Raw genomic sequence first — 15176 nt, 5'->3', positions numbered from 1 at the left:
GGTTCTCAAAATATATAGCTTTGAGTGATTGTATTTTTTCTATTGCACAGTGTAATTTCTCAGTTGTGATTATTTTTTCCCATGAAATTATGAGTGTACTTGTAAAATAGCTATAAGATACTACAGTAGCTTTTCCACAACTCATTTTGTTTTTTTTAAAAAAACCAATTTTCTAAATTAAAAAATCACACAATATTGAAGAGCTCTATTTTTTTTTGACACGTTAATCTTTCTTTAATATTTAATGATACTCCAAGAGAAAGCTATAGGAAATTGATGTGTATTTTAGTTCCATTCCTTCAGGGTTAATGCATCCTTTGTACCACTTTGAAGAATACAGCATACTCTTTTAAGTTCATATTTATAGTCACATGGATCTGTGAAAGGGCACGTATCTCATGTATACCTCTCATACAGGTAGCTTGTATCTTTTATTTACTGTGGGTTTGGGTTTGCCAGTAATTTCCTTGCCCTTTTCTGCTAGCCTCATTGAAGGAATCAGAGCCTTCCATCTTTTTTTCGTCTCAGAGTTTAAATATAAAAAGAATCTTTAAATACATTTAAGTCTGGTTTGGGGGAAGAATTGGAAAGATTTTTAGTTATTGATTATATTTTTAAAATATAAGTCTAATTCAGTCTCCTTTTCTTTTTTGTTATTAAACACTTTTTAAACAGGCCACACATGCACATAACATACATGCTTTTTTTAAAAAGTCAGTTTAGTGTATATTTAAGATAGTTGTCAGTTTTGGCTGTATTTATAAATATATTGATATTAAAGTATTTATAGTGTTCTATTAATTTTTAAAAGTTTTGTTTGATGAGTACTTACGTCATTGTTTTCATTCCAAATATTCTATATATATTCTCCCGTATTATTAATATCACTAGATTTTTGTCTATTACCTATAAAAAAACTATCTTTTGGATTCCATGTATACATGGCTTTTTAGTTGGAGTGTACATAGTTCGACATAGTTTTTACTTTAGCTTACTGAATGAGTAATATTTATTTAGATGTAAATTATAGGATCAAACATCAGATCTCTCAAGATGTCCCTTTTGTGCTTACTTTTGGGATCTCCTGGTATGGACATTTTTAGGACAAGAAACAGGTAATGATGGACCACACAGATTGGCCCACTTTCTTTGTGGATGGATTTGCTAAATGCTTAGTATTTAACCACCTACATTTAAATATTAAGTACTTTAAGCTGAGGAAAAATTACTCAAGTAGACTTTTGTTTGACTTTGGGTTTTTGATGTCTTTTTAAAGAAATATAATCAGTTTCCTTTCTTAAATATTTAACCTTTTCTTCTCTTAGAATTTTATGCTTTTGTATTTAACATCTTAGCTTTTGTAAACTTAGGGCTGTATCATTATTTAATATTGTTTAGAGATTCATCTGAATCTTTCAAATACTCATGAATAAGAACATCATCTTATCCTAACCTATGAGAAGGAAACCTCAGTTAGAGTTCAGGCAAAAACTGTATATTCTTGTTTTGACTGTTGTCCTTATGGCTACCCAGCATTGCTCACTGGTGACCATGACATATCAAGAAAGGGGAGGCTTCACTTAAAAGGCTGAGGAATATCAGGGAACATTTCCAAGCCCAGCAACGTGCAAAAGTACTCAAAAGCTCTAACCATTTGCCAGAGTGCCACATTGAGAGAGAAACTTGGGGTGGCTGATAACTATGCCAAAGCCTTTGACTGTGTGGATCACAATAAACTGTGGAAAATTCTGAAAGAGATGGGAATACCAGACCACCTGACCTGCCTCTTGAGAAACCTGTATGCAGGTCAGGAAGCAACAGTGAGAACTGGACATGGAACAACAGACTGGTTCCAAATAGGAAAAAGAGTATGTCAAGGCTGTATATTGTCACCCTGCTTATTTAACTTATATACAGAGTACATCATGAGGAATGCTGGGCTGAAAGAAGCACAAGCTGGAATCAAGATTGCCGGGAGAAATATCAATAACCTCAGATATGCAGATGACACCACCCTTATGGCAGAAAGTGAAGAGGAACTCAAAAGCTTCTTGATGAAAATGAAAGAGGAGAATGAAAAAGTTGGCTTAAACCTCAACATTCAGAAAACAAAGATCATGGCATCTGGTCCCATCACTTCATGGGAGATAGATGGGGAAACAGTGGAAACAGTGTCAGACTTTATTTTTTTGGGCTCCAAAATCACTGCGGATGCTGATTGCAGCCATGAAATTAAAAGACACTTACTCCTTGGAAGGAAAGTTATGATCAACCTAGACAGCATATTAAAAAACAGAGACATTACTTTGCCAACCAAGGTCCATCTAGTCAAGGCTATGGTTTCTCCATTGGTCATGTGTGGATGTGAGAATTGGACTGTGAAGAAAGCTGAGCGCCGAAGAATTGATGCTTTTGAACTGTGTTGTTGGAGAAGACTCTTGAGAGTCTCTTGGACTGCAAGGAGATCCAACCAGTCCATCCTAAAGGAAATCAGTCTTGAGTGTTCTTTGGAAGGACTGATGCTAAAGCTGAAACTCCAATACTTTGGCTACCTCATGCTAAGGGTTGACTCACTGGAAAAGACTCTGATGCTGGGAGGAATTGGGGGCAGGAGGAGAAGGGGATGACAGAGGATGAGATGGCTGGATGACATCACCGACTCGATGGACGTGAGTTTGAGTGAACTCTGGCAGTTGATGATGGACAGGGAGGCCTGGCGTGCTGTGATTCATGGGGTCGCAGAGAGTCAAACACGACTGAGGTGACTGAACTGAACTGATAACATAATGAAAGGTTAAGTTTAATTATAACTTAGAAAATATCGAACATTCACAGCTCTTTTTAGGAATATAAATTACACTGCATCTCTGTTCTTATGCCATCTTGTTTGTAAAATTTTATATTATTATAGTTTGTAAAATGATTCTGACCCAGTGAAATAAAGTGAAAGTCCAACTCTTTGCGAACCCATGGAATTCTCCAGGCCAGAATACTGGAATGGGTAGCTGTTCCCTTCTGCAGGGGGATCTTTCCAACCCAGAGATCTAATCCTTGTTTCCCGCATTGAGGAGGATTCTTTACCAGCTGAGTCACAAGGGAAGCCCAGTGAAATAATTACCTACCAAACTTAAGGGCTTCCCCTAGTAGCTCAGAGGAGAAGGGAATGGCAACCCACTCCAGTATTCTTGCCTGTAAAATCCCATGGATGGAGGAGCCTGGTAGGCTACAGTCCATGGGGTTGCTAAGAGCCAGACATGACTGTGCGACTTCACTTTCACTTTTCACTTTCATGCATTGGAGAAGGAAATGGCAACCCACTCTAGTGTTCTTGCCTGGAGAGTCCCAGGGACGGAGGAGCCTGGTGGGCTGCCCTCTGTGGTGTCGCACAGAATGGAACATGACTAAAGCAACTTAGCAGCAGCAGCAGCTAGTAGCTCAGACAGTAAAGCATCTGCCTGCAATGCAGGAGACCTGGGTTTGATCCCTGGGTCAGGAAGATGCCTTGGAGGAGGAAATGGCAACCCACTCCAGTATTCTTGGCCTGGAGAATTCCATGGACAGAGGAGCCTGATGGGCTACAGTCCATGGGGTTGCAAAGAGTCAGACATGACTGAGCAACTAACACATGCACACCAAATTTATATATCCTCTCTTTTTAATTTCTAATTCTATCCTTTCCTCCAAATTTTATTTTACTGCTTTTTTTATATTTTTCAACATAGATAGGAAATAGAAATGTTTCCCCTTTCAGATACACCTGGGAAGGACTTAAGGCTAGATCCTCATGAAATTCAGTTGCTGGAACTAGATAAATTATATTCCTTGTAGCTTTCAGAGTTTTTTCTTTTTTTAAAATTGAGCTTATGGGTAGCAGTGCTTATTTTCCTGGTAGCTTTTACTTTAATACTCCCAATTCTGTAGTAGGTCTGCTCCCTACCCTACCTACCCCTCTACTCCCCTACCCCTTACTCCCCACACTAGCCACAGGCCTGGGTTAAATGTAGTTTGAATGGTTTAGCTTCTAGAATGTAGTCATTTTCTTTGTCAATTTAGCTAAATACTTTCTGATTCCTCTATCCAAATTCTATGGTTCTGTGGTTAATTTAAAAGTATATTATGGTATTTGATCAGATGAAGTCATATGAAGTTACAACTAATGTTACTTGTGTGATTTTCTTGGGATTTTGAAAGCTAGTAAGCTCATGTGCTGAGCTGTAGGCTACCAGGAACTTTTTAGAGGATGAAAGTGGATTCTGTTTAAAATTTAGTTTACCTAATTGTATAGATTATAATTTAAAAAAATCATACAATATGGTATCTTGTAAAAAATGGAATTAACCAATTTTAGGGGTGAATCTATTTCAGTGACTCAACAGGTAGCATTTTTAGTAAGTACATTGGATTTCAAGTCTCACTTCTTAGAGTAAACTATTTGGAACCATTCCTGAAATTATTCATTTAATGACTGACAATTGAAATATCATTGATTCTTTCTGCTACTAGAAACTCCCATAGTCATTTTAATCAGACTGTAAGAACTGTGGTAGATAATTATCTGCGCCCAGGGACCTTAGAGTCTAGTGATGATTAGTCAGATGATTATAGGTAATCTTTGACTGATAGAAACTGGTTCCAATAGTTCAAGCAGAAAGGTGATTGGGATAAGACATTACTGAGGCTGTAGTAAACAATAGAGCATTTTTGAGTAGGTCTTAATGATTGGATCAAAGATTGTATGTATAAGGTGAAGGTGTTGGTGTATGAAGGTGGGAGTTGGGGTTGGAAACCACTGTAGGTTTATGAAGATCCTTCATTTCTATGCTTTTTTATATTGGAGAAGTGTCAGAGGCCTTATGTAGAAAAATGTAAAAAGTAACCTGGGAAGCAGTGAGGTGATAGAAGACTGGGAGACTTGATGTGATGTTAGCACAAGTAAGAAATGCACACAGTGGGTAAGAGCTTGAACTCAGGCCATGACTGCAAATGGTAAAGAGAAATGGACCTGGTATACTTCAGAGGTAAATGATCTGGGACTTGACATTTGAATGGAATGAAAAATGGTTATAGATGTTCATTAAAAGTTTGTGGATATTTTGCTGTGGCTTAATATAGAAACTAAATAAAAATATCTTATATTTGCCCTTTAAATACCCTATTCTTTTTCCGTAGAAATAGACATTTAAAAAAAATAAAAACAAATGAAAATATAATGCAGAGTAATATACCAAAGTTAATAACAGTATTTGCTTCATGTTTATAATAATATTCTAAACTTAATTATATTTTACTTAGTTTGTATTCCATAAATGATTAAGATTTTTTAAAAAAGAAAGTAACTGTATTTAACAAAAATTTTAAACTGAATTTCCCAATGGAAAGAAGATTCTTGAGGGGTAAAAAGAAAAAAAATTCTAATGCATTTCTAGAATTTCAAATACATTTAGAAAGAAGCCTATTATAAGCTTCCTTAATTTTTCTCTAATTAATATTTTTTACAGTAGTTAATTAATAACTACTCTTTTAACCAGTTAATTAATAACTTTGCTTTTTTCTTTGATTCCTAGAGAAATCAGAAGTATAATACACCTATATTTTTGTATGGTTAGATTATAATTATATGGTACCTTGAAGTGCCAAATTTATTAGACTTTTAAATTTAAATTTATACTTAAAATTGTTTTGATACTAAAATTTTGAATCAGTTCATATTTAGTTGTATTTTTGTCATGATTTTGACTTATAACATCACCGTATTCTGTTTTTTAAATTTGTTAGCTACACAGAAATCCATGTTATTATCAGTCTTCTGAGAAGAGCCAGCTCTTACCATTGAAGACAAATATATGGTGCTGGTTGAATCCTGGAGATCGCTTTTCTTTATTAGTTGACAAATACATTTTCTGTGTCTTGTCTACACATTCTGAAATGGAAATGGAGTATACTTTAAGGTAAGATTGCCTGATGAAGTGTGATTAAAGTAATGATATTTGTAATCTAATCCCTCAGTCATCCATAAAAACTACAGTTGAAACCACTCTAGAATTTAAATATGGTGGCGATGTAGGTCTTTCATGGTGTGTGTGTGTGTGTGTGAGTGTGCTTCTAGAAAACGTATGGTTTTGGAAACTTATGCCTCAGTAGTGATTGCTTCTGTATATTGCATCTTTTACAAACATTGTGTTTAGAATACTTTTTCCATCAAACAATAGGATAATTAATATGAAACTGACTATATTTTCTTAATCTTTTCTTTTTTTAACTTTTAAAATTTTCTTAAGGTATTAACCTCTGGTTTAGATTATATTTGTGTAATTCCTCTTTCTTATAAGAATAACAGAAAATATAAAATAGGGAAACTGATGACATGAGGTATTATAATAAATAGCTGATGTAAAGTTATAATTAATGCAGTGAGTTTTATTGAGGCAGTCATTAGCAGATTATTTGCCTTTGTTTAGCTTTTAAATTATAAAATACTTAAAGTGGACCTATAGAAGTAGATGGACAAAGTTATATAGAGTATGTTCTTTGATTGCACTGGTAGTAAATTAAAAATCAATAAAAATGCACTATCTAGGAAGATCTTCAAGTGTTTTGAAATTAAGCAGCACGTACTAAGTAAGCAGCCCATGGGTCCAAAAGAAATCTCAAGGGCAATTAGAAAACATTTTGAACAAAGTAATACTGAAAGCATAACAGAAACATTTATGACAGTAGGCATTTGAGGAAAATTTATATTAAATGCTTTTATTAAGAGAGAAGAAAGCTATAAAATGAATGCTATATGCTTCTACTTTTAGAAGGTAGACAATCAGGAGTAAATTAATCCCAAAAAGGAAATAATAAGAAAAATAAGACTAGAAATCAGTGAAATAGAACATAGATAAATAACAAAGAAAATCAACAAAGCCTAAAGTTAGTTCTTTGAAAAGACTAATAAAATTAAGACCTTAGTAAGGCTTACTAAGGAAAAATAAAGCTGGAAAACAAATTATCAATACCAGAAATGGAACAAGGGATATCACTACTGATCCTGCAGACCTTGAAAGAATAATTAAGAAATTACTATTTAAAATTCTGTGGGAGTAAAATTGATGGCCTAAATGAATACATAACATTTCTTGAAAAACACAATTTACGAAAACTGACACAGGAAGAAATAGAAAATCTGATGAATCCTATATTCATTGAAAAAATTGAGTTCCTAATTTAAGAATTTCCCACAAGGGACTTCACCAGTGAATTCTTTTAACTTACAAAGAATAAATAATACCACTATTATACTTTTTTCTCCAAAATAGAAGAGAGTACACTCACCACTCATTTTATGAAGCTTTTATAATCCTAATAACAAAATCAGATAAGAATATTACAAAAGAAGTAAATATAGACCTAAAGTCCTTATAAGAAAATATTTACAAATCAAAACCAGCAACGTGTAAAAAGGATTTTAATATACTATGACCAAGTGAAATTTGAGAACTGCAAGGTGAGTTTATTATATAAAATCAATCAATAAAATTTACTATAACAGATTAAAGAACTGTCATTTCAGTAGATGCATAAAAGCATTGTGACAAAAATTTAATACATATTCCTGATTAATTTTTAAAAACCTTAGAGAAAACTAGGAAAAGAAGGAAATTTCCATCCTATAAAAATACACTTAATAGTGAGGTATTAGAAAGTTCTCTCCCTACTGTTGGTGGCAAAACAGAGATATCCATTTACTGGAGGTCCTAGCCAATCCAGTAAATCAAGAAAAAGAAAACAAAGGGCATCCTATTGAAAAGAAAGAAGCAAAACTATCTTTATTTGCAGATGACGTCATTGTCATCACTCTAAATTCTTTCTGGTAGGTTCCCTATTTCCTCTCTATGTGTTATGTTTTGTAGTTTTTTACCTTGCTCCTTCATCTGTAACATATATATATATATTTTTTTTTTTGCCTTTTATTTCTTTTTGTTTTTGATGGATGGGATTGTGTTCCTGTCTTATGAGTTCTTTGGCTTGAGGCTTCCAGCAGTAGAGTTTGCAAGCAGTTGGGTGTGAAGATGTGGACCTCTGGGATACCTCACTCCAGTTAATCTCTCTATACTTTTATAATACATGCTGAAATATTTTAAAATTTGAATAAGAATAAAAACCTATGTGCTTTGTTTAAGTTATAAGGATGCTGATTTCATTATAAATTTTTTCTTCCAACCAGCTATGAATTTAAGAAAGAGGTTTGAAGAACAAAATAACAGTGCAAAAGCTTGTCGTTTCTTCAAGTTCTCATTTTACTCATGTCAGCATGCTTTTCATGTAGTATTTAGATTCTGTGTAATAAAGCCCATTCATAACTAACTTAGAGCATGGCCCATCAGGCTTCCCCGTCCCTGGGATTCTCCAGGCACGAACACTGGAGTGGGTTGCCATTTCCTTCTCCAATGTGTAAAAGTGAAAAGTGAAAGTGAAGTCGCTCAGTCGTGTCCGACCCTTAGCGACCCCACGGACTGCAGCCTACCAGGCTCCTCCATCCATGGGATTTTCTAGGCAATAGTACTGGAGTGGTTTGCCATTGCCTTCTCCGATTAAATTATGATGTATTTCATATAGAAGGGCCAACATTAATTTTGCGTTCCTGTTGCCTTTCCAGTAGTGGGTGCTTAGCAGGCATTTTGTTGTTCAGTTGCTCAGTCATGTCCGATTCTTTGTGACCCCGTGGACTGTCCTTCCCTATCTCCCAGAGTTTGCTTAAACTCATGTCCATTGAGTTGATGATGACATCCAACCGTCTCATCTTCTGTTGCCCCCTTTTCCTCCTTGGTTTCTTGAATAAACTAATGAAATACTCTATAATATTTTCCTTATCTGAATCTCATTGCTGATGAACAAGTACAACATTATCTCTCTGGAGTGAATGTTTTCTTTAAAACACTGTTAAGGAAAGGAAAGTAAATTGTTTGTACCAAATTACTTTTTCTTTCAAATTGTTAAAGTGCTTAATACTTAGTTTCCATTTAAATAGATACTTTTAATTACTATTTAATTTTGGACAAAATAATGAAATGTTGATGAAAATGCCATTGTAGTATGAAAACATGCATGTTTATAATTTATTTATAATTATTTTAAACTTTTAGATCTAGCTCATTCATATTAATCTATTTTATATTAAAGACAAAATATAACAGACCAGATTTTTAAAAATAGATTAATTGCCAACACAATATTTATTTTTATTTATATATTTATTTTTGGCTGCTCTGGGTCTCTGTTGCTGTGTGTGGGCTTTCCTAGTTCCGGTGAGTGCAGGCTGCTGTTCGTTGTAGTGCATGGTCTTCTTACTGCGGTGGCTTCTCTTGTTGCGGACCACAGGCTCTAGATGCATAGGCTTCAGTAGTTGCAGCACACAAGTACTGCATATAAAAATAAATCAGAGACCTAACTAAAAGAGCTAAAACTATGAAATCCTTAGGAAAAAACACTTGGATTAGGCAGTGATTTCTTAGATATAACACCAAAAGCACAAGCAAGCAAGCAAGTAGATAAATTGGACTTCATCACAATTAAAAATGTTTGTATTTCTAAGGATGTCATCAAAAATGTAAAAAGATTACCCTCAGAATGAGAGAGAATATTTGCAAGTCATGTATCTGATAAGGGACTTCTATCCAGAATATATAAAGAACCTTTGCAATTCAGTAATAAGAGAACCCAATTTCCAAAATGCTTACTGGACTTGAGTAGACATTTCTTCAAAGGAGATACCCAGCTGGCCAATAAGCACAGGAGAAAAGATGCTCAACATGAAATGTAAATGAAAGCCACAATGAGCTCCCATTTCACATTCATTAGGATAGATACAGTAAGACAGATAGAAAGAAGTGCTGGTGAGGTTGTGGAGAGATTGAAACTCATATATTTTGGTAGTGGGGTTGTGAGTCTTTACTGCCTCTGGAACTCTTTGTGACAGTTCCTCAGAATTTTAAATGTAGTTACTTGTGACCCAGTAATTCTGCTCCTTGGAATATACACAAAAGAACTGAAAACAACTGTATACACAAAAAGTTGTATGATTCTATCTATATGAAGTGTCAGAAAATGTACATGCCTAGAAACAGAAAGTAGATGGCAGTTGCCAGGACTGGAGAAGAGAATAAGTGACTGCTAATGGGGAAACAGTGGAAACAGTGTCAGACTTTATTTTTTGGGCTCCAAAATCACCGTGGATGCTGATTGCAGCCATGAAATTGAAAGACGTTTACTCCTTGGAAGGAAAGTTATGACCAACCTAGATAGCATATTAAAAAGCAGAGACATTACTTTGCCAATCAAGGTCCGTTTAGTCAAGGATGTGGTTTTTCCTGTGGTCATGTATGGATGTGAGAGTTGGACTGTGAAGAAAGCTGATCGCCGAAGAATTGATGCTTTTGAACTGTGGTGCTGGAGAAGACTCTTGAGAGTCCCTTGGACTGCAAGGAGATCCAACCAGTCCATTTAAAGGAGATCAATCCTGGGTGTTCATTGGAAGGACTGATGCTAAAGCTGAAAGTCCAATACTTTGGCCACCTCGTGCGACGAGTTGACTCACTGGAAAAGACTCTGATGCTAGGAGGAATTGGGGGCAGGAGGAGAAGGGGACGACAGAGAATGAGATGGCTGGATGGCATCACCGACTCGATGGACACGGGTTTGAGTGAACTCCGGGAGTTGGTGATGGACAGGGAGGCCTGGCGTGCTGTGATTCATGGGGTCGCAAACAGTCGGAGACGACTGAGCGACTGAACTGAATGCATATAGAATTTCTTTTTGAGACAATACATTCCAAAATTAGATATTGGTGATGATTGTACAACTTTGTGGATATACTGAAAACTACTAAATTTTATACTTTAGAAGCATGAATTTCATGATTATGTAAATTATGTCTCGATAGCTGTTGCCAAAGAAAAGGAGAATTCATTTATCTTTGTTTATTGTATTTAAATTCCAAGTTTTAAATTTTTAACAAATTCTAGTTCACCGTATTATAATTCTGTGATAGTTGATTGCTTGAGGAAGTATTAATATTTGAAGCTAAAAATAAGAAGATGTTCATATTACAGTAGCAATATTTATATTTAAATAAAAGTGTGCTAAAATCATTTGTACTTTGACCTATTTGGAACTAAATGTTAAACAGAATTTTTTTGGGGGATTGGGTTTTTTTGTTGTTATATTTATTCTTGGTAAATACTAAAAATTTCTCTATGGCCATAGGATGTATATTAGTGGATTTATGCCAGAACAGAAAAACTAGAAATGGAATGGATGATGTTGCTCAATTTCTAACACTGTAAGTTGTGAAAAGCCATAGCATTTCTCTAGAGTGTTTCTTAGTATTTTTCAAATAAAATGTTAAGAAAATTTGAGGGAAAAAATTAGAATTTGGAAGCACACCTGTGTGTTGTGAGTAAAATGGATTTGAATATTTTGTGGGAGTGCAGTTTTATGGGTAGAACAGTCATACATTTTCAACTCCCCTATACCTGATTTAGTATCTAACATACACTAGGTATTTTTAAAATATTTATTAAATGAACAAAAACTGTGGTGTTACACAGAAACTTGGTCTAAGTTTTTATTTTGGCTGATTCCTGCCATGAATTCAAGTCTGCCTTTGAGGTAGGTTATTACTAGGAGATAACACAAATAAGATAAGCCACTAATTATTCTCTTCTCAGCTAGACAAATTTTAAAAATATTAAATCTTTAATTTTTAAAATTTCCCTTTTACTGAGAAACATTTTACACATAGTAAAATTTACCCCCTTTAAATGTATAATTCGATGTAGTTTGACTAATTTATATAGTCACGTAAGAATCATCACAATGAGATATAGAACATTTTAATTTCTCCCCAGAATTCCCTCTTGCCTCTTTGTGGTCATTCCTCTCCCCCACCCCAGCTTCTGGTGACTACCCATCTGATTTCTGTCCTTTCAGCTTTACCCCTTCAGAATGCCACATAAATGGATTCATGTGATACATACTTTTGTGTCTGGCTTCTTTCACTTAGCGAACTGCCTTTGAAATTCCCAAGATGTTGTATAATCAGTACATTTTTCCCTTTTTATTTCTGAGTAGTATTTCCATCTACATTTTCACATTGTCAAAAAGATAAGTTTGTTGATTCCTGTCTATGCATACATAAAGAATAATGATTTAGAACTTTGGATAATCTTACCATACTTTGCAGCAAGTAGGAGGCAGTTAGTTCTGCTAGTATGTTCCACATATGACCTTGGATGCTCCTTTGTTAGACTACAAGTTGGGAGATTTCGCAAGTGCCTGTAATGGCCAGGACCCCAGTAGCAGCTGTGTGTGAACTTGACCTCAGGGTTTTGTTTTTTCTTCAAGAGCCTAACTAGTTTAGCTGATGTTCTTACAGTGTGCATTTTCTCTTTGGAAACTTGGAGGTGATCTTAACTTTTGTAGACAATCTGGACTTATTTGCCTGTTTACTAAATAAGTAAATAGCTCTTCATCCTTCATAGACATGGCTACTGCCCATCTTATAAATAGCTGTGGTTTCTAGGCCCATGCTTTGGGAAGATTAATGTGATGGTGATACAGTGGGAAGAACATGAAGAACATATTCTAGTCTATGTATTTTATTCTAATATGCTATCATCTGCTTTCTGTCTTCCTAAGTCTGATGAAAGTAGCATGACTCATTAGTTAGATATACTTGGGAGAATCACAGAATGTCGTGGTAGGCAATAGAAGTGTTTTCAGTTTGAATGATTAATAAGTGAATTTCAATTGTATTTTATAGAAATAGTCAAATGCTTGATGAAGATGATATATTGAATGAAACACCAAACTCTTCCTCAGTTGATTTGCCTGATAAAACACCCAGTGCCCCACAACTGGAAAGAAGCACAGAAACAGCAAAGACCCAGACCACTGCAAATAATGTGGTAAGAAATTTAAGGTCTCATCCGTTTATGACATGTTACTTAAGTTGTATTGAGGAGAGAAAAGACAACTGATATTAGACATATCTTGACAAAATTGCTAGCATTGACTGCTTTTCCTGTTTTTAAGTAAAGCTCTAGAGAAGATCACAGTAGACCAACACTTCAGCTAATAGAAATGTTGAATTTCTTCCTTTGAGAAATTTAACTGATTCAGTCCATAGCTGCAGATGGGTTTTTTAATGGTAGCTTTCTTCAAAGTAAATCATTGTGAAGTCTCATTAAGGATGCAGGATGATTTTTAGCAGTTAATATATAGGTGCCTTTTAGTCTTTCATAGGTGAAAGCAGAGACTTGAGTAAGCAACAGCTGGATCCTTCCGAGAGGAAAAGAATCCTCCCAGCATGGATGTTAACAGAAAATTCAAATGATAAGAACCTTTCTGTCATCAGTGGAGGTAGGTTTTGTTTCAAGAAAATATTTGACAGAATTTGAAAGTTTTTGAACAAGTGAAGATAAAATTGTAGTTGTAAATGTGTGTAACTTAGCCTAATATTTCTTTAGGAGTCTTGATGAAGTTTAATTTAAATCATACATTATTATTTTATGCCATTTATCAAACACCATTCTACTACTTACTATTATTTTTTAATTTTTCATTCTTTTAGAAGCTTAAAACAATACCCATTATTAACTCGCAGTTTTAAAGTCTGGGCAGATCTGACTTAGTTGTCTGTTGAGATTATCACGAGACAAATCCAAGTGTCAGGCTGGGCTCTGACCTGGGCGTCATGGAATATCCACTTACAAGATCATTTCAGTTTTTATGGAGAATTTGCTTCCTTGTAGTCAGAGGACTTGTTTTCCTGCTGACTATTGGCCAGGGCTCACTCTCAGCTACTAGAGGGCATTTTTCAGTTCTTCAAGGCCAGCATGGCACGACAGACCTTTCTCCTGCTTTGCATCTAATTTCTCCTTGGTGACCAACTGAGAAAACTCTGCTTAAAGAATTTGTTGATTAGATCAGGCCCATGTACATTATCTTCCAGTTAATTAACTCAGGATAAACTGATATGTAAATTAAAAATAGGTGCAGCATTTATTTTGCCATATAACCAAACACAATCATGGGCATGATATTGCGTTCACAGTCCTGGGGATTAGGGCAGGAAATCTTGGGTAGTGGTCATTTTAGAATTCTGCAGACCACACTAATGTCTCTCTCTTTGTCCACTCTCCTAATATTAATATATCATAATTTAAGCATTATCTTATTATTTAACTTTTGTCACTGTCCCAAATTATAGTGTCACTAAGTGTGATTAAAAACTGTGAATGTCTTAGAAGTCTACCATTATTTTATTGCTGTGGTATAAATTGTAGAAAGGAAGTTACTTGATCAGAAACTACAAGTATTAAAGGATCATGACATGTTACTAAAATACTCCCTTTGTACTACAGTGAAAAAAAATAACCATTTTGAAAAATTGTTTCCTGTCAACTCTAGGTTTCACCCAAAACAGTATGTGCCATTTATATATGTAAAAGAATAGTAAAAGTAAATGTAGAGGCAATAGTACACCCATTAATGAGAGAATTCACTGGAGCCCAAATGACAGGGATTGAATCCTAGTTCCTCTGCAAATTCTGCTAATTATTATTATTATTATTATTTTATTTTAAATTCTGCTGGTTTTTTGATTTATACTAATTTTAGTTCCAGATGTCATTAAATAGATTTTCAAACAAATCCGTTAGGGTCATGTCTATGATAAAAGACAAGCACAGTAAAAACATTTCGAATTAAATAAAAAAACTATAAGCACACAATGTTATGTGCTGAAAGAGTCAAAGATGATGAGACCAGTGTTCTAGCACAGTTCATAGTCGTGGCAGATACCACAGTGATTTATGTCATCTTCTGGATATTCCCATTGATCAAAGATTATTAAACTTTTTGCTACATTGTATTATTCAGTCAGCATTTCATTTGCAACTTCTTGTCATCTGAGGTTTAATTTCTATTGGCTGCCTGTTTTCCTTTATGTGGGTCACATTTTCCTGTTGTTCTATTGGATGTTGGATGTTATGAATGATACAGTATAGAGACTTTGATTTTTATATCTTTCTGAATAAATATTTTTATTCTAATAGGCAGTTAACTTGGCCTAATAGAAAATAGGAAATTTTCTTCCTGTTTTCTTCCCCCACAAGATTAAGAAAATCTTA

The 15176-nt window shown here is 34.7% G+C and overlaps 1 protein-coding gene across 2 annotated transcripts in view; it reads left to right on the top strand.

Annotated features, from left to right (window-relative positions):
* Nucleotides 1–15176, top strand: part of APLF (aprataxin and PNKP like factor) — a 103600-nt gene that overhangs the window by 22902 nt on the left and 65522 nt on the right. The window contains exons 3-5 of one of the 2 annotated variants that reach the window (XM_055399182.2): nucleotides 5776–5948; nucleotides 12806–12950; nucleotides 13278–13404. In XM_055399182.2, coding sequence (XP_055255157.2) covers nucleotides 5776–5948; nucleotides 12806–12950; nucleotides 13278–13404 — 445 coding nt within the window. Of the gene's footprint in view, nucleotides 1–5775; nucleotides 5949–11222; nucleotides 11324–12805; nucleotides 12951–13277; nucleotides 13405–15176 lie in introns of those variants that run through there. The other variant, XM_055399183.2, reaches the window with a different exon arrangement.

This window comes from Moschus berezovskii, chromosome 11 (assembly GCF_049115385.1).
Source record: "Moschus berezovskii isolate FMDL1 chromosome 11, NW_MosBer_1.0, whole genome shotgun sequence".
NCBI classification, from domain to species: domain Eukaryota; kingdom Metazoa; phylum Chordata; class Mammalia; order Artiodactyla; family Moschidae; genus Moschus; species Moschus berezovskii.
The sequence above is the reverse complement of the archived record's forward strand: the minus strand, read 5'-3'. Positions and strand labels throughout refer to the sequence as shown.